This window comes from Tachypleus tridentatus, chromosome 4 (genome assembly GCF_004210375.1).
Source record: "Tachypleus tridentatus isolate NWPU-2018 chromosome 4, ASM421037v1, whole genome shotgun sequence".
Taxonomy (NCBI): Eukaryota; Metazoa; Arthropoda; class Merostomata; order Xiphosura; family Limulidae; genus Tachypleus; species Tachypleus tridentatus.
Window position 1 is genome coordinate 99,656,573 of NC_134828.1, and position 20,937 is coordinate 99,677,509.

General features: G+C 35.5%; 1 protein-coding gene across 6 annotated transcripts in view; it reads left to right on the forward strand.

Annotated features, from left to right (window-relative positions):
• The window catches only part of LOC143249759 (dymeclin), a 65,777-nt gene that overhangs the window by 15,990 nt on the left and 28,850 nt on the right, over positions 1-20,937 (forward strand). For 4 of the 6 annotated variants that reach the window (XM_076500135.1, XM_076500133.1, XM_076500138.1 and 1 more), the window contains 4 exons: positions 2,266-2,412; positions 2,627-2,656; positions 3,800-3,927; positions 6,414-6,501. In XM_076500135.1, coding sequence (XP_076356250.1) covers positions 2,266-2,412; positions 2,627-2,656; positions 3,800-3,927; positions 6,414-6,501 — 393 coding nt within the window. The remainder of the gene's footprint in view (positions 1-2,265; positions 2,413-2,626; positions 2,657-3,799; positions 3,928-6,413; positions 6,502-20,937) is intronic. The other 2 variants (XM_076500137.1, XM_076500136.1) reach the window with 1 other exon arrangement.

Genomic DNA, 20,937 nt, shown 5'->3' on the forward strand with positions numbered 1-20,937 from the left:
AATTACCTTGCTCCTCACTTCCATGACAACTTCAGGCAGGAGTGTTATCAGCATAGAGTGAAGCATGAAAAACCACATAACATGATAATCAGTGTTGCTGCATCACACCATCTTGATATAAACTATCATTTGGGCTCAAGCCTTGCATGTGATAAGCATCTGGATAGGACAGTCTGTACAAGTACAGCCATTGTAATTATAAGTTTTTTTTTATCTTTAGACTAATGGTGCCTCACCCTTAGTAAGGGTTAAAATATCCCTTACACGCTGATGTTTCCTTTTTGTCTCATTGGGTAACCTTTCCACATACTCATTGGTGAGTATCCCCACAATCCCCTGAAGCCATTGCAGGGTATGCTTACCATGGAAATGATGCAGATCTTACACATGAATGGTAAATCTTTTGTGGTACTTCTCTTTTGAGATTTGCACTCAGCACAGTAGATTACTTGATTTTCCCATCAGTTTGAAGTTTTTGTTGCAACGTAGCAATGGATGTTATATAGTCTCACATGCTAAGTGGAGTCTAGGGCCAAGCTGTTCAAACTAAAGAACATGAGTTGTGGTGCTTCTTGTCCTAGTAATCAACCATTACAAAGAGTTGCATGCCTGAAATACTTAAGACTCTCTTATCTCTCTACTAGCCCTGCAATCACTTATGTTAGTTCTCACTCTGTTCTCATTGATATTTAAAATGATTGGCCAATTTTTCTTTATATTTTGTTTCTATCCACTTTTTCTGAATACCAGGCCCCATCAGTATTTTTGGGAATGAGCTTGCTGACACCTCAACTAAGTGCATTTGCTCTGGTGCAGTTGACTTGGAATAAGCAATATGATAACAAGCTTTTCCAGATCAAACCTTCTTTTGCTCTTTGGCCTTCTTATATCTGTAAGGATCAGAAGGAGGAACTTGTTCTGACAAGGTAACACGTTGGTCAGTTTTAACTGATCATTGTATTTTATATTGGACTGATACTCTGACGTGTGGCCTTTATAACACTCAAGTTGCAATAATCCATGCTTTACTGTCATGCCATCATTATAACTCTGAATGATGGCACCATTTTACCCATGTTTTTTGCATGGGTTTACCCCTCACACTGGACAATGTCATTGGGGATGGTGATACTGTACACCTTCCTTCTTTTTTAAATTTTTGATGGTCATTGGCCTTTTTTAATTCCATTTAAATTTATTATCTACATTTTGAAGTTTCTCTAGTTTTATCTTGATTAATTTTTACATTTCACAATGATTTTACTTTTATTCACTTTCACAACAATGAGTGCATGTTGATGATCATACAATATCAAAAACCACTTGATAGTTTTACTGGAACTGCCTTTGACTGTATGAGTCTAAATGCATGCACTGATTGGTTGAATTAAGAGAAAAAGAAAATGGTGTGAAATTAGTAACATGTTCTGCATTCCTGAAAAATTATGAAGTGCTGAATCTGCCATTAAAATCCAAGAAACAAAACTCGATTTAGGATATAAGGAATGAGTTAATAGTTCCAGTCTTCCAAGAGTCCAGAACTTTACTAGATTCAAGTTTTATTTCATACATCCCTATGCATGAGTAAAATGGAAGAAAATACTAAATTCCACAATGAAATTTTTAGTTGCTATGGCAACCTGGCTCCTAGGACTTGTAGTGACCTGCATTGTGCTATGGTTGAGGTTTTTGCTTCCATAAATTTGATGTGAATTTTGTAGCTATTGATTCTGTTCTATAGCTACTTTGCTTTTTTAAATATTGCTTTAAGATACCATAGATACTAATTTTGTTGTACTTATATGTATTTATCAGTACTTTTATATCACATAAGCATTGGCAATGATGGTGGAAACTGAATATTCTTAAGTTGCTGATTCACTGATGAATATTCAAGGTAATCATAAGTAAGGCTTGTTGGGTTGTTTCTAATTGCATTTTGTTTCTATTAGAAATTTTGCTGTGACCCACTGTTTTTAACCAACAAAGTATAATGACAAAACAACAAAATACAACCCATACACTTAGGGTTCTAATAGTTAACTGTGCATTTTTCTTTGACTTTGTTCATAAGTGTTTAGTATTAGACATATGTAGCATTATTTCTACATAAGATTGATTAAAGCTGAGATTTTTTTATTATGGTAAACAATGGAAATTTAAAACATGTTTCCAGATGTAAAGTCAATTCTTTGACTTGAATAAGAAGGCTTGATGTTAAGTATGATAAATACTTCAGTAAATAATGTTACATTTCTGTTATAGTGCCGATTGTCGTTTGCTAGAAGAGAGTGTCCAGTCTTTGTTACAGACCTTTTTGACAAACAACCTATACACTGGAAACTACAGATCTCTAGTTCATGTTTTTGTTACTAGAGCAACTGAGTTGAAGGCATCAGCTCAGTGTGAAAAGTAAGTGTTTTTTTACAAAGTTCATTTAGAAAAGTGTTTATTGTTTTCTCATTTTTAAATAAATACTAATGTCCTTTACCTTTTTAGTTCTGTAGAACTGATTTAGAGTTTGATTTTCTTACAAAACAAATTAAGTTACACGATAATCATGAAAGAGATGTTAATGTAACTTCAATTGACCTATTGATTTTTTTTTTTTTTTTATGGCAAGTAGAATTACAGGAAGAGAACCAAAAGAAATGAGGTATTTCAAGATACTTGTAGCTATAGACATTAAAAACTGCAAGCATATGTTGGCTGTTGCAAAGCATATAATATTTGTATTATTGATTTGTTTTTGTATAAATTATTTATTCAGTATAACTACCAGCTAAACATTCATCACTGAATATACTGTTAAGCTGGGCTTCAGAAATTATTTTTGTTATATAACAATAATAATTCCACAAGTTTAGACCTGCTAATCTAACCTGTATAAAAGCCAGTGTGTCATATATCATGTTATGCATAATTTCTCAAAATAGTACAAGTCATAAAGCCCAAATGCATTTATCCAAATACAATAATTTGGTTACTGTATTCAGTGGTGAAATGATAAGTGTACAGTAAAGATATAGTGTGGGATTACCTAGTTTAGAGCCAAGTACATAAATTTTATCATGAAAGCAGAAATATTGATTAAACTTTGAACTTAAGTCATTTCTGAATTAAGCTATTTTCTGTTAAATCACCAATACTTTTAATAAAAAGAAAACTTCTTTAATCAACAGAAACTCTAAATTAAGAAATCAACAAATATTTTTGCAATTTTGTTTTACACTTTCATTACACAGACTGGCAATAATATTAGGTTATACTTTTATTGCTAAGCAACACAACATAAAAGCTGTTGTTGGATTGTAGTATTATCAAAATGCACTGGCATTTCTATATATTAGAAGTTATTAATATAACTGATTTTTTTACTGATAATTGTTCTAAGAATATGCCACAAATTCATTTCACAAATAATCTTCATATCTTCACATTTCATAACTTGAAAAAGTTAGTTATTAAACATGCAGTTTGTTCTTAAGGTTATTCTAATGGGATTGTTGTGTGGAATCATTTATAATTAAAATACTTATCAACTATTAATTATAAACAGTTTATATACCAAGCAAATGACTCTCAACAACAACAACAAAAACTGAAATCACATTCCTTATAACATTGAGGCATTCCAAGTTGAAAAGAAAAGTTGATTTCACTCTTAAATAATAGTTCAGTTTTCACAGATCTCTTTATATTGTAATTTAATATTTGCTATTATAAAACTTCATCTTACATGTGTAATAGTTATATATTCTGTTGTTATACAAGATGAAGTTTTTTGTTTTGTTTACAGCAACATCTTTACATGGCAGACCTTCAACGCCATGTTTATACTTCGCTGTGTGACCAAGTACTTCATCCAAACAGTTACAGAAGATAATTTTGTGAAACAGTTCCAGAGTAATCCACAAGATAGCAGTGGTAAATATTGAAAACCAAACTTGTTTTTAAACAACATGAATTTATCTGACTACTCATCAGTGACTAAACAGGCCTGCACATTTAAGCATCATAAAAGTTGTTTTGATTTTAATAATGGATTTCCGATGATTCAAATGCACGAATTTCAAAAATGATATTCATTTTTTTTCCTCTCACTTGAAGATATTTTACAAATTGGGGAAAAACAAAACCTTAATTAAATCAAATTGCTATTTCATTTATCATAATGAACATCTTTATTATTATGTTTGTTTACAAAGATATGAACGACTGAAGAACAGGAAAAACATAGATGTCAAATAAATAGGCATCCTCATTCATTCTGATTTTTTTTGTGTGTGAAATCTATATCTTCTAGTTTCTAAGCCAAGTGTTGCAGTCTTTCTTTTATGTACTGGATTTGGAGCATCTCATTTCAATGATTAGCAATAATTACCCATTATGGTTATGTTCCTCCTTCCCTGATATATTTCTCCTTGTTCTTTGCTGATGGCATCAAGATTTTCAGGGAAACACTCAGTATGTGAGTGTATGAAATGAACTTTTAAGCCCATATTACACCCAAGCTCTAAATGTATCAAGCATGTTATTGACAATAGTTTCATAATTTGTGTCCTTTCTTAAAAATTTGTCAGTAATATCTTTAAACATATTACATGCTTCCTTTTCAACTTGCCTCATTATCCTTTTAAACTGTTCATCCAAAGTCAGTTTCCTAATCTAAGGCCTAAGAAATTTATGTTTCAATTTTGAAAGAGCCAAAAACTGTCCACATAGACTCTTGAAACAGTTGCAATCTCTTCCTGGGGCTGTTACAAACAAAGTCCAGTTTTATATGAAGTGGATGTAATATGACTTTCCTTGTGTCAACCAAACTTCCATATTTAATGTTTTTCAATCCAAGTATTAGGCTGACTGTGTGTGGCCATTGCTGATTTCATGCTCTGCTGTTCCATTCACACAAAAAACATGAAACTTTGTATAACTGGGTTGTTGATTTAACAACATAGAAAGTACTTTTAAGTCTCCACAAAGTAGCCAACCATGCTCTTTGTATTTGATCTTATTAGGAAGAAGAAGGAGATTTTTGTATGTTTCCTTCAAGTGAACCAAATTAGAAATAGTAACAGATGCATATATGTTACTATTGTGAAGGACTTTTAGACTTCTTTTGGAAGAATCGATGAACAATCACTGCTCACGTAGTTCAAAGTTTGCAGCCCCTAGCATTAATGTTAATTCAGTAATATTGTAGCAATAAACTGGGGAACCTTCTTATGAAAGTATGGCATGACCTCTTTTTTGTGATTTCTGTACCAGTAAAAATGATGTACATGGAAAAAGTATGCTCTAAGCCCAAATCTGGACCCCAAAAATCTCAGAAGCATCCTTTGGAAGGCCCAAATCTCTCATCTAATCTTTATGTTCATATTGTTTGAAAAGTTGCAATTCACCAAATGTTTCAAGTTGAAAAAAATCCTTTTAAAATTATTTCTGTTCACATGAGATTCAAGATCAAATGAAATTGTGTCAAGAATTTCTAGTGGAGTAGGTACAGGTACATCAGGTCCATGAGCAACAAGTCTTATGATAGGTTTGGATAAGAAGTTTTATTTTTATTTTGTGTGTTGCGACCTTGCATGTTACACAAGTAAAAACAGCAGCAGTAGTTTATAAGCTTATTCCAGACCATTGGAATTCCAAAAGATAAAGACTTTCTTATCTTTAGTCCATTGTCTCAAGTCTTCAACTTAAATGGTGCAAACTTTGTGTCAAACCCATATTTGTCTCAGTCCTTAAGTTTTATTCTAAAATATATGTAATACAGCTTTCTTTATGAATGAATTCTGTATAATGTTATGCTTTTGTTTCTTTGCCACAAATATAACAGAATATGTTTGGGTCACTTACACAACTGTTTGTCAACATAGTAATGAATAAATGACATTAAAAAGAAGAAAAAAATTTTTAAATGGAGCACACAAACAGAAATGGCACATCAATATGGCCTGTTGTTTCTCATGGCTTCTAGAATGAGTGATAAGATTCTTACATCATAATTGATCTAGAGAAATCTATAGCCAGTAGTTGTCAACATTTTAAGCATAACAAAATTTGATCCTATTTCAGTTAAAATTATTCACTTATGTTAAAGTACATATGATATTTTGTGAAAATTCTGTATGTGATGGAGAAAAATGAATATTGTTTGTGGATTCAGCATACTGTAATTACAATAGAATATGTAAAAATTTCAATACAATAAAATCATCACAGGCCTGTTATTTCAAGACTGAAGCATGAATTCGATGTTAAAACTAAATGGCCACAGAAATTGGCCTGTTGTCTCACTTATACAAAGTGTTAAGTATCATTTCCTTCTAACAACTTCCTTTATGTGTTGTAGTTCCACAACATTCTTGTGGTTTTATTCCTTAGCTTTCTTAACAATTTCTTTTCTACAGGCGAAAAGCAACAAGAAGATAATGCCAGCCATGCTCTTGAGAAGCTTTTGAATGTACTTGTAGAAATCGTAGTCGATGTTCCTATCCTGTAAGTAAAATACTGTTATTGTGATATATACAGGGTGAGCCATGGTAAACTCGGAAAAACAAATACTAAGCATGTGTTACTTGTGGTTTTTTCCCTTTCCTGAGGGGATATCCTGTGGCACACCAAATGTTGTGTAATTAATGTGAATTATAATTCATAGTTACTTGTGATATTTGGTTATACAATTTTCTGTCATAGAGATTTTCTATGCAAATTTGTTATTTTTTATATTACGTGTTTTTTTATTTAATAATGTTTTTCATATTGTCTAGCTATTCAGAATTTCTCAGTAATTTGGGTTTTTCATCTCCCTCTTTTAACATTACAATTTTTAGGCATTTATTTCCAATATTAAAAAAAAACTTTTTTGTAAAAACTTTGTCTAAGTTTTGAAAAAAATCAAAGTTTTATGTTTTGTTTAATTTGTAAATTGGACTTGCTGAGAGCAACAACAAATTAAGTTGAAAATGGGCAGAGCATATTTTAATGCATGTAGAAAATTAATCAGTAATTAAATAAATTCAAAATCATGAGTTTATAATTAAGGTAAACTTTCTGAAGGTTTGGTACTGTTTCTGCAAAACCATTAATCAAATTTCAAAACTCTTTGCTTTGCAATTCACTTTTATGTATTTATTATATGCTTTTTATACACTAATACTGTTCCATCTTAATGTCTTGAATAAGCCCAAATTCACCTCTAAGCTATCTCAAACACATTTCAATCAAAAACAATAATTGCAATGAATGATGCATCAACCATCAGAGCAGAGTTTTGCTACTTTCTGATATATATTTTCCTTGATTGATTGAAGTTATTTTACATAGAAATAAAACAGGTATATTACTTAACTTGTTCTTTACCTTTTTCTGAATTTTTAAAAGTCAACAATCTCAACTATTTAATTTTCTCAGTCTGAAATAATATTGTTAATATTAATAATTAATAATAATCATAACCTTTTTGAAAATTAACTGAAGATTTTGAGAGTCAAGCTACAGTTTTTTTGAAAATTGTATTGCTTAAAGAAATGCCAAAATGAACTGCAGTATTATAATAACTAATAATATAAACTGTAGTCTGGTTTAGACATTGTAGTTATTTAAATAACTTGTAGTTAGTTAATTGTGGTTTAAAGAAACTGAAAAAACATAGCAAAGCTTTGTTAATGTAACTGCAATAGGTTGAAAAAACGTCAGTGAATAAGTAAACAAAACTACAATTATTGAAAGAAGTGCAGTTACTCAAAAGGAACCAAATCTACAAAAGTATTAAATTAAAACTATTTGAGGAAAAGGGTATCAAACCAAAATGCATGCATGAATGGTATATATCAGCTACCTTTTAGTTACGTAAAGATCTTATGTTCCAGAGGTATATTAGAATGAATTTTTTTTTTTTTTGTAATTTTAACTTAATATGTTCAGCTGATGATGTAGAAACCAAGTTTTTTCTAATTTGTATAAATGATTTTTAACAGTTAGTGAAACATTAGTAATATTTTATTAAAGTTCAAACATAAGTTTAAATAATCTTAATAAAAATATAACCAATTATCTTTTTCTGCAGTTTAAACATAAATTTAAATGGTATTATTAAAAACATAACTGATTTTCTGTGTTTTTAATACTGTTTTAATATATGTGACAAATTCTCTTGTGATATATTGACATAAAATCAAATATTCTTTTCAATTTCCCTGAAATAGTTCCTGTATAACTATAGGTTCTTTATTGCTGAAAAAATACAATAATTTGACTTGTAATGAAAAAAGGACAGAAGTGTACGAGATTTTGAACTAAAGATATGTGTAATGCTAAATGTATTAGTGTGTTGAAAAACTTTGTGTGGCACTTATAACTGTGTATCATATCATTTTAAAAAATTGGGGCTTTGGCTCTAGTCCCACATTGAAAATTTCCTAAACAGCCAAGGTCGTGCTATTAGAAATTAATATGTGTTAAAAGTTTTCTCTTTTGTGTGATATATTTTATATTTAAAATACTCATAAATTTTTTTGTGGTACTTCATGGTTAACCAAAGAACACTAAATAAACCATTGGCCTATATTTACTGCTAGTTCATTAATTTTAAGCAAGTAGAAGACGTATCCTTACTGTCATGCATTTAGTAATTCTACAAGGAACTTGCCCACTATAATATGTTCTATTGTTCCATTGAGCCTATAACTTGCAAGCCTAAATTGTTTGCAGTTACACGTACACACTGATAACAATCATTTCCTATACAGGACTTTACCCCTTCTCACATAATAACTATTCTTGCTTTTATGCCATTAGCCTTGAAACTCCCACCTACCTAATGATCAATGTAGTTTTCTGTGTCTTTGCTTCTAAATCATCATACAAAATCTCCACCAAAAAGAGAGTGACTCACTCTTCCAATACGACTCCCTCTATTCTATTCTATCCATTCATCACTTCTCATTAAGTATAATGTTGTGCAGATATTTCATTTGTCACAATTTTATTCATTTCTTTTCAAAGTAGTGCTGTCCAGTTTTACTAATTTTTTTCTACAGTTTTTTATTGTAGTATGTGGTCAAGAAAATTTACCTATATTTTGTAATATTTTTCTTGCATTTTCTCACAGTCAGTTATGAACCCAGAATGTGTGTTATGACTTCAGCTATAGTTAAGACTACTTTGATTGTCATGGCACAGGCTTTAGGTGTGGGGGTCTTGCTTGGGAATTTTTGTTCATCTTTTCTTAAGACTGACCAGAATTCTCATGTCTTTGTAGTACCTGTTTATGATGAGGGCAATTTTCATAAACTTTTCTAAACTTTTATCTGTGCTATGCATGCCTATACCTTTCATGTGGAATGTGCTAGGCTAATCTTGACCTGTATGGATATGTCTTCTCAGTTTTTTTGTTTTTCTGAATCATCAGCTTTGTAGCTTTGTATGATCCTGTTTCTTAAAAGTTACTCCTTACCCCATTCTCAAATTTCTTAGTATTTCCATACTCTCATTTTAGAGTACATTCTGCACATTTTATTTGTTAGTTGGTTGAGTGATAATGCCATCACTGGCTTGTAATCATCATACATTGACTTTCTTTCAGACCTTTGATTCTTTTATTGACTTCTAGTAGCTATGAATTATGTATCCCAAACCCATTTTTCTTGCCTTCATCTTCACTTTATAATTTTCCTCATATCTTTGTGACCTGTGGAGAGCTTCTTTTCACCATAGGTCAGTTTTTGTAGATATTCCAGAATCTTTGGAGTCACGTATGGAATGTATGGGGCAACACTCAACTCTTTCTTCTTTGGCTGCTTGTTTGTCTCAGTCTCATTCCATACTTTACTCCAGGAGTCCATTACTTTATTATTATACACTTCTCTGCCAGCAGTTCTTGTGACTAGCTGGTTGCATTCAGTTCTCCCAGAGTAGAAATTCACTGTCAATCCTTGGGTGATCCAGGATTTGTTAGATTGACTTTCTCTGTGATTCTTCTCACCATCTCCTTTGTTTCCAGTTCCTGTATCCTTCCCATTGTCAGTGATTGACTTTTTGAGGTTGTTTGGATTGGACTCCTCTCTCACAGTGTATTATAGAGGCTGTCAGTCTTCATCCTCTTGTTTTTTGTTTCAACCGTGATTTTTGTCATCCCCAAGAAGACTGGGAATTAGCATCCTGTGATTATTTCATTCACAATCATACTCTTCTCTGTAAATAGACCAACAGTTCCAGTGACTATCTAATAGTGTTCTGCCTAGTACAGGCTTGTTTGTACAAAGATATTCACCTGTGGAGGAAATTTACTGCATGACTTTGTTTCATAGTTTTCAGTCCTTCCTTTTCATTCCCTGGAACCTTTCCATATTTCATGAACTTGCTCCTTCAACCTACACAAGTTGAGTTTGTCAACTTCTCCAACAGGCATGTTCCTCCCTCTTTTCCTTCCCAGAATTTATTTCAGGTTACGTAACCACAAATAAAACACCTTACTTCTTCCCTGGCATCTCACCTTTGTTGTCCATTGGGGAAAATTCTTCAGTCAGGCATGTGGATAATGCTCTGCATGTTCATTTGCCATTATTTTCATCAGGTGGTTGTTTCTTCCTCATCAGGATACTTCTTTTCCCCTTTCACAATTCTTCACCCACTGGTTCCACTATGAATAGGTAAGTTTACTTTTCCATTCTTTCTCTATAGAGGCATGTCCATTTTAAGTCCAGACTTTAGGATTTTGTTGTCTAGGTATACTACTTATCTGTCAACACAGATTTACACACTGTACAGCCAACCATAAGCCATACTGGAGTGTATTATCAACTGCCTAATGTTTCAGCTATTTCACCTCCAGTTGTTCCTGGAAATTGTTATTGTACAGTACTGATTGTAAATATGCTGAGGATTGTGTCAGGTTATCAGCTGGTGATCCACATGCTCCAGATTCTTTGTGGTCCTACCCAAGGATGATGTTATACGAGTTACACGTTGCTACTCCAGATGCTTTACTTTGATAGAATTAGGCCTAAAAGGTTCATGTTGTGTGGAAAACGATTGTATGGAACATGACACTGAAGTTTTTTCGGGTGGATGATGTTTCCACCAATATTATAGTGTGCTCATAGCTGGTAATTCATACCATTGAGATTGAGTGTTCAACAAGACTGCTAGTAGGTTTTCCCTGCAGCATTTTGCTTTAGTCAAATACCCATTTTAGACCATATTTACCCCTCGGTGTGGATTCCTGTACGTGGTGAGGGGACCTCCCAGGGAAGGTTCTGTTCTATCTGGTTACCTTCTCTGGGATCTAAACATCCACCCACGTGTTTGCCGTGCGTGGCAACCCGTGAAGGGGAGGAGAGGATCCTGGTGGTTGAGGGGTCCAACCCTAACACACCACTTTGGCCTCGAATTCCTGTAGACGGGCGGCCTTTGGGTGGCCCCCCTTGGGTAAATCGGTTGGTCCACTTGGGCTAGAGTCTACCAAGTACCAGTATTGGAAGTTCTCAACGGGTGTTGTGGACATTGTGCCTGATGCTGGTGTTTGGGTATAGTGCTCACGAAACCCTGGCGTTGCTGCATTGTCCTTGCGTGACTTTGTAGTGCGTTCCCTTATAGGGCTCCATGGTGGGTGGGGTCAGTGGTACCGAAATTTTTTCCTTTTCCTATGGATCCTCTAAAAATTTAAATAAAATTGTAAAAAAACAGTCAATGGGTAGCGACCACGCTTTGAATACTCAGAACAGCAATCTTCAACATCAGTAACACCGCACCTCATTTTCTTATATTACATTCTCTTTTGGAAAACCTTTAGGGCAAATGTCCCCTTTTTTTATTTAAAAGGGACTAGAGGACTTGCTGGCTCTCCAAAGTCAGTAAAGAAACTTCGATCTGGTGACATATTGCTTGAAACATCCACATCCCAACACAGTGAAGTCCTCTTGAATTCAAAGGCAATTGGGGATATACCTATTGAGGTTACACCCCATGCTACCTTGAATTCTTCACGAAGAGTTATTGTTGAAAGGGATTTGAAGAACGTTCCTGAGTCAGAGATTCTCGCTGGTCTCTCCACTCAAGGAGTTTCTGCAGTGAGGCGCATCTCCACTCGCAAAGATGGAGTTACACTGCCAACAAATACCCTCGTTTTAACATTTACTTCACCACGTGCACCTGCCGCCATCAAGGCAGGTTATCTCATTTGCAGGGTTCGGCCATACATACCAAACCCTCTTCAATGTTTCCAATGTCAGAGATTCGGCCACTCAAAGACATCTTGTTGTGGTTCCCTGACATGTGCTCGTTGTGGAGGCAAGGACCATGATGCCTATGACTGTGACATGAACCCACATTGCGTAAACTGCAATGGTTCTCACCCCTCTTACTTTCATTCTTGCCCAAAATGGTTGGAGGAAAAAGAGGTGCAGCGTTTGAAAACGACACATAACATTAGTTATCCTGAGGCTCGGAAATTGCTGTCCACAACTCCATCTCGGACATATGCTGCTGCATTTCATTCCACAACTACAGTGGGAGTGCAGACAGATCTCTCTGTGCCTCCAAGAGAATCGTTTTCAAAACAAATGAAAAGCCTTTTGACCTCCATGGTTAAAAAGGTTGATAAATCGACTTCCACACCCATCTTTGTTCCTCCCATACCTTCCAACAAACCTCAAGATCCACGTCCTTCAGTTTTAAATACAGGCATTTCTTCTGATACATCTTTTTCTCCCACCACAAGAGACAAAACAATTATTCGTTCGTGTCTTCAGTCACTGGATTCCCCTTCCAATAACAAAAACCTACCCACCTGACCCAGAGCAGGATCCATGGAGGTTGACAGACCTTCTCCGACTAAAGACAGTAAAGAAAAAAGACGTGGTCGTAAACCGAAGGGTTCTCCAGCCATTTCACCTACCCATTCTTAAAAATGGCCACCTTGATACAATGGAACTATCGAGGTTTACGTTCTAATCTGGATGATATCAAAATGCTGATTGCTTCCTACCATCCTGCTTGTCTTTCTTTACAAGAAACATTTCTCAAAACTGCTGATACTGTCTCTATTTGGCAATTTTCTCTGTACAGAAATGACAGGTTGTGTGATGGTCAAGTACATGGAGGGGTGGCACTGTTGGTTGATCAACACGTGCCCACCCTGTCTTTGTCACTCAACACACCCTTGGAGGCTGTAGCCATCCGTGTTTCCTTGGGTCATACCATCACTATTTGTTCTCTGTACCTGTTCCCTGGAGAGATATATGATCAATCAGATCTTGATGCTCTCGTTGAACAATTGCCATCTCCATTTCTAATCCTAGGGGATTTTAATGGACATCATCCCCTCTGGGGAAGTGCTATTATTGATGGGAGGGGCCGATCTGTGGAGCAGATGCTCTCTGATCACAATCTTTCTCTTTTCAATACTGGTTCTTCCACTTACTTCCATGCACCTAGTCAGTCCTTTACCACTATTTATCTCTCAGTTTGCTCCCCTTCATTATTCTCCCATTTTTCATGGAGGGTTGACAGTAATCCACTAGGCAGTGATCATTTTCCGATCCTTTTGAGAGAGACTGGCCGTGGTTGATGCCACCCTACCCGCGTGCCCCGGTGGAAGCTGGATCAGACAGACTGGTCCACTTTCACTGCTCTCGCAGAACTTGATCCTGCCATCGTAAATCCACCATCAATAGACGACTGTGTAGCAGCGGTAACTGACTGTATTGCACATGCAGCTGCTCAGTGTATTCCTAAAACCTCGACACGTTTTCCACGATATTCTTGTCCGTGGTGGAGTCCTGCTTGCCACTTAGCACGGAAGGCTCAAAAGCGGACCTGGGATACTTTTCGTAGATATCCCACACTTTCAAACCGGGTTGCTTTCCAACGGGCCCGTGCACATGCTAGGTGGGTAAGACGTCAAAGCCAGAAGGAATCTTGGATTAAGTTCACAACCAGCATATCTTCTACCACCAGTTCCAAGATTATATGGGACAGGATTCGGAAGGTTAATGGGCACTACAATTCTGTCCCCCTCTCGATCTTACTTTCTGATGGTCAGGAGGTGACTGATGTTCGGAACATTGCTAACACTTTAGGTGAAAGCTTTTGCCGGGTATCTAGCACTTCTGCTTGTTCCTCCACCTTCCTGGCCATCAAGACTCAGGCAGAGTGATCACCTCTTTCCTTTCGAACTGACTGTTTCTTTGACTATAATTGTCCCTTTACCCTGGTGGAACTAAAAATGGCCCTTCATCGGTCTGCCAGTACGTCTGTTGGACCTGATGATATTCATTATGACATGCTGCACCATCTATCTCCTGCTTCTCTTGATGTCTTTCTGATTGTTTTCAACCGGATCTGGCAGGAGAATGTTTTTCCTGATGTCTGGCGCCAGGCTATTATTTTACCTTTCTCTAAGCCAGGGAAAGATCCCAAGATTCCTTCAAACTACTGTCCAATTGCTTTGACAAGCTGTCTCTGTAAGACATTAGAAAGGATGGTTAATGCTCGTCTTATTTGGTTCCTTGAATCAAACAACCTCCTCTCGCCCACCCAGTGTGGGTTCCGTCGACAGCACTCCACCACAGACCACCTTATTCGTTTTGAAACATCTATCAGAGAAGCCTTTCTCAACCGCCAACATTTTGTATTAATATTCTTTGACATAGAGAAGGCTTACGACGCAACATGGAGGTATGGCATTTTGCGAGACCTCCATACATATGGGTTACGTGGCCATCTACCCATGTTTATTAAAAAAATTTTAATGGACAGGAGATTCCAAGTTCGTGTGGGTTCGACACTTTCCTGTTCTTTTGTACAGGAACTTGGAGTCCCTCAAGGCTGTGTATTGAGTGTTACACTCTTCAGTATAAAGATAAATGCCATCACTGAACAACTCCCTCTCACTGTTGCGAATGGGCTGTATGACGACGACTTTCACATCTCATGTCAGTCGTCAAACATGAGATATATTGAGCGGCAACGACAAACCGCCCTCAGTTGTGTAAGGAAGTGGACTCTGGCGAACGGCTTTAATTTCTCTCTCTCCAAAACTGTATGCATGCACTTTTGCTGTCGACGGGCTGTTCACCCTGATTCTGAACTTCATATCGGTGAAGTTTTGCTGCCAGTGGTCCCGGAGACCAAGTTCTTGGGGCTTATCTTTGATCGTAAACTGACCTTTATACCACACTTAAAGCAGCTTCGGGTCAAATGCACAAGAGCACTGAACATCCTCCATGTTCTCTCTTCTACCAGTTGGGGGGCAGATCGCTGTTCAATGTTAAAGGTATATCGCTCTTATTAGAACGAAACTCGATTATGGATCAATGGTCTATGGCTCTGCCAATTCGGCGTTAAAGATGCTGGACCCCATTCATCACCAAGGACTTGACTCTGCACTGGGGCTTTCCGTACCTACCTCTCCAGTTCAAAGTTTATACATTGAATCTTATGAACCTTCGCTACACCTTTGCCGTTTGCAACTATCTTTACAATATACTTGAAACTTCATTCCTTACCAAAGCATCCCACCTGGAAATGTGTTTTCCTTCCTCGGTGGGCAGTACTTTTTCAGAACAGACGATCTGTCATTGCTCCGTTTGGCCTTCGCATCCAGGCGCAATTGGATGAATTGGGTCTGTCCTTGGATAACATTGCAGATTACACAGGTTGGCCCATCCCACCATGGCTTATTACAGCCCCCAAATGTGACCTTTCTTTCAGTCACCTAAAAAAGGCAGATACTCCAGATTGGAAGTACCGTCTTTTATTCAATGAATATCTTTCAAACAATCATTCAGTTCCCATTTATACAGATGGTTCCAAATCAGGTAATTCAGTGGGCTCTGCTATGGTTTGCTATGGGTCAGTAGTTGCGCAGAATCCCTTCTACAGCTTCTGTGTTCACTGCTGAACTGTATGCCATATCTCTTGCCCTGGATCATATTTCAGCTGAGCAGTACTCCAACTGCACTATTTATACTGATTCGCTTAGTTCTATACTTCCTTGGAATTGCTACACGTTAGCTCACATCCTATTCTCGCTGATATTGAAACCGACTGGCCCATTTCTCATTAGCAGCTACTTCAATCCAGTTTTTCTGGATACCAGGCCATGTTGGTATTCGCGGGGAACGAGCTTGCAGACATGGCAGCTAAATATGTCTGCTTCAGCACCATCACTCCTATGCCTATTCCGCATGGACTATGGTGTTGTCTTCAAGGCTCGGCTCCGTGCCAGCTGGCAGTCCACTTGGAGTGAGCAACGTGACAACAAACTTTTTCAAATCAAACCCAAAATTGGACTTTGGCCATCTAGCTTCTGTAAAGTTCGGAAGGAGGAAGTTGCTCTCACTAGGCTATGCATTGGTCACAGTTTTTTAACTCATCATTTTCTTTTATCTGGAACTGATGCACCAATGTGTAGTTTGTGTAACACTCAAATCACTATCAGCCACGTTTTACTTTCTTGCCATCGTTACAATTCTCAACGGCGGCAATATTTTAAACATATTTTTTCCCAGGGTCAGTCTGTAACATTGGACAGAGTTATTGGTGATGGTGACTCTGTCCACCTTGATAATGTTTTTAATTTTTTAATGGCCATTAATCTTTTTAATCTCATTTAAGTGTTGCATATTTATTCATTACCTCTTTTTAATTGTGGTTCCTTTTTTACAGTTTTAATCTCTCTCCTTCAATTTGACATTGGACAATGGCCAGAACATTAAATAACTCGACACCAGGACTGGAAAGGCCAACTTCAGGTGACTAACGCTACTGTTTGAACTATCCCTCTGAACTACTCGTTAGTCGTCCTGGCGAGTTGTTATTATACTTTTGCTGCATATCATTTCACACTTTTACTACTTAACTTTTTAGTACTGGCCATATTGACTCATAACCCGGAACCAGGACTGGAAAGACCAACTTCAGGTGACTGACGGTGGTTTTTATACTTACCTGTTTGTCTTCCTGGCGGGTTATGATCATTACCATTCTGCTACAGGTAGTTCTTTACAACTTTGTTGACTGGATGTCAACATTGGTTTTTACGCCATTTTCTGTTTTAATTGCCGTTTCGCTTTTATCTTCAATTATTTTTACAAATTTTACTCCATTTACTTGAATTTATCTTTTTACTGGACATTTGGCTACTCATTATTACGATTTTGCGGAGTGTCTTTTAAAACTTTTATTCTTTTACATTTTGATAATAGCTGCTATGACACATAACCTGGAACCAGGACTGGAAAGGCCAACTTCAGGTGATTGACGGTGGTTCTTGAACTTACCTGTTAGTCTTCCTGGCGGGTTATGATCATTGCCATTTTGCTAGAGTAAATATATTACAACTTTGAAGACTGGATGTCACCATTGGTTTTTACACTATTTTCTGTTTTAATTGCTGTTTTGTTTTTACCTTCATTTACTTTTACAAATTTTACTCCATTTACTTGACTTTATCTTTTTACTGGACATTTGGCTACTCATTGTTACAATTTTGCTATGTATCTTTTAAAACATCTATTTTTTTACATTTTGATACTGGTTGCTATGACACATAACCCGGAACCAGGACTGGAAAGACCAACTTCAGGTGACTGACGGTGGTTCTTGAACTTACCTGTTAGTCTTCCTGGCGGGTTATGATCATTACCTTTTACCTTACAACTTCTTATACTCTGCCTTCTATCTTAACATTGTAGACTAGGTGTCAACATTGGTTTTATACTTTTTTGTTTTACCTTCATTTCCATTTATGTCTATTACTACATTTATTTTGATTTTTTTTTTACATTTTTACCGAATGTCTGGCGCAGATAGCCTCGCTGCTTTGTGCCATAAAACACTAAATCAATCAATCAAGACCATATTTACCCATGGATTTTTATTGGTAAAGCAGAAGGTGTTTGTAGCCCATCCAAGCTCTCTCCTCGATTGAATAAATTGGGATCATGAATCACTGTAGTATGTTAAATGAATTAAAGTAGATCTGCCACATTGCAGTTCACTGCTCTGTTCAGGATCCCTCATCTTGCCATCGACTGGATGGCAGTTCCAAGTTGTTGATTTTGAGTATATGATCAACATGTAAGTCCTCATGCAAGTGTTGGATGTGATTCCTCATCCTACCTTTGGTCATAGGATATTTGTCTCGTACACCTACCTCTATGTATTGTGTCCTGGAGGTTGATGTTGTTTGTTTCCTTTTACTTTGTGGTATCCCTACTAGTCTGCTGGTCCTCCAGGTACTCCAGCTTCTGTGTGTTCCTATTCCAAGAATTATATTGATTGGAACAAATATTGTTAGTCTGATATTCCACCTCAGATTCACTCCTTGTACACAGAATGGATCCTATGTAATTGTTTGGATTTGTAGGGAATTGCCACAATGGCATATCTATTCCTGCTGTTGTGCAGATGTTGGATGGCTGATATTCTTTGTGTATTTTCTCACATATATACTGTTTTGTAGACTCCACTAAACATGGTATGGATCTTCCTCCTACCACAGGTCAGGTGATACATACCCAACTCCAACTGGTTTTGGACCAGAGTTTACCTGGTGAGTGTGATCTTTCATATCCTAGCCATTCTACACTGTGGAGCACATCCTTTTTTGCTTTTTAATCCATTTGGGATGTGTTTCTTCCTTCTTTACCTGTTTATTCAACACTTTTTCCATCACTCAGTGAAGTCTACAGCTGGTACTGAAGTCGTGTGGTCTTTCATGTATGTTCCTTTTCCAGCAGGAATTTGCATTTTATAAGTGTTCTTCAAATGCTTATCTATATTCCTTGCACTGGCCCCTCCACTTTGTTAATGTATGATTCTAGCTATTATGTAAATAGATGTAAGGTGCTGTATCAGAATTTAAAAGTTTTGTAAACTGAAAATATATTTCCAATAGGTACTTATTTCCTTTCACACTTCCCACCCTTCTCCTCGACTTAAATCTGGTGATTAATTTTTGCCTATTTCAGAGTTATGGTTAAATAGAATTAAATATAGCGAGTTGTGTGTTTGTGTGTAAGGAGGGTGTTTCACACTCTTATTGGCTGAGTGTTGTCACATGATGATTTACATGCAAAGATATAGTGAACCATGCTGATAGTGGGGTAGGTGGAGTTTTAAGGCTCGTGGCATGTGAAAAAATTTGCATATAGAGGGTATCACTGAATAAAAATTGCTATTATGTGAGATGAAGTAAGTATTTGAGAGAAATATATTTACAGTGAGAGAAATATTAACTTTTGGATCTTAATCAAAAGATGTAATCTATTAATTTTAGATAATGTAATTTCTTTGAACTACAATTAGTTTCAAGTCACAAGTGTTGTTTGGCCATTTATGATGAAATGAAAGTGGATTAGATGAAATACAGAAAACTGTCTTAAAACCTTGAAATACTTATGAAATATTATTTTTTAAACATAACCAGTAAAATCTGATTAAATCAAACTACTTACGTAGAACTAAAAACTAACCTAGAGATTAATATAGCTAATTTAACATAAATGCTAAAAACCGGGTTTTGATACCCGTGGTGGGCAGAGTACAGATAGCTCATTGTGTAGCTTTGTGCTTAACTCAAAACAGCAACAACAACAAAAATATAACATGCATCTAAAATGTATGTTAAAGTAATAGACAAAAATAAGAAATTAAAAACAAAGGTATTTGTGCTAAAAAGTTTTGTGAATTATCTGCTGTGAACCACATATTGTTTCATTGAATTTTTACACAATTAATCATTCTTGTTCAAGTTGCTGGTCTTATACCTCTATAAAGTAGTGTTTCTAATCAAAAGATGCCTTAAATTAAAATACTGTTATTAAAAATAATTTTTAATACTTTTATTAGTTTTGAAGTAGATTATGAAAAAATTTTATAAAATGACTAGAAGCTTGTTTAATGCATTAATAAACACATTTATTCAAGTAAATGCATATGTAAATGGAATATCTGCTATTTTTTCCAATAATAACAATAATACTGTAACACTTTCTTGAATATATTGGTCATGTGAAAAAAATCCTGTGGAAAACAAATTCTATTTTTATCTTGCTTCTTAACATTATATAGACACAATATACTTTTCATGTGTCCAGAATATGAGTTGTATTTGAAATACTGTACAATAACATCAAAAATGTTAACTTTGTACCTGTTCAACTGAATTAACATTATACATATAGGAAAATACAGTTGTGTTAATCAGATAATAAAATCAGTATTAAATACTAAAAATATTTTTAATTTAATGTGTTTGTACAAGTGTTTCATTTTGTTATTTTTCTAAAATTACTTTAGTGCAAGGGCATTTCTTGTTACTGGGTTGCTTTCATATATCTTCAATCTCAACAAAAAAAATTCACCACAGTAAAATTAGGGTTTTAGTACCTTTGTAATTTAATTAATTAAACAAAATAAGAGAACTTTTATGAAGTGTATAAACAGGCATCAGGTTAGATGTACTTAGTTTCAAATTCATCTCATGTAATTTAAGCTCTGGTTAAAATTTAAACTATTCTTATCAGATTTAATAGTTCAGTTTTCCTAATGCTGTGCAGTGAAATAATAAACACTAAAACTGGACAAAAACTGTCTGGTATAACATATTTTTATGTAGCTACTAACCTTTTGATTGACTCATTTGACACTTAATATTAATTGAAAAAAATTATCAACTGACAACTTATAAAGATGAGCCAACTGTGGTTAAAACAGTTTTATATTTTCCTTGGATTATTGCATTAATCCATTAAATTGTTTTTGAATGTTGGTTGTCATTCACAAGAATAATTAATAAATCAGAGGAATAACTTTTTACGTGTAGTTTTTTTTATGATGAATATTTTTGTGTTCATGCTTGATATCTACAACTTAAATTATCAGATCAATGAAAATTGAGGAGAAAGAATTGGTGTGAGGGGTATG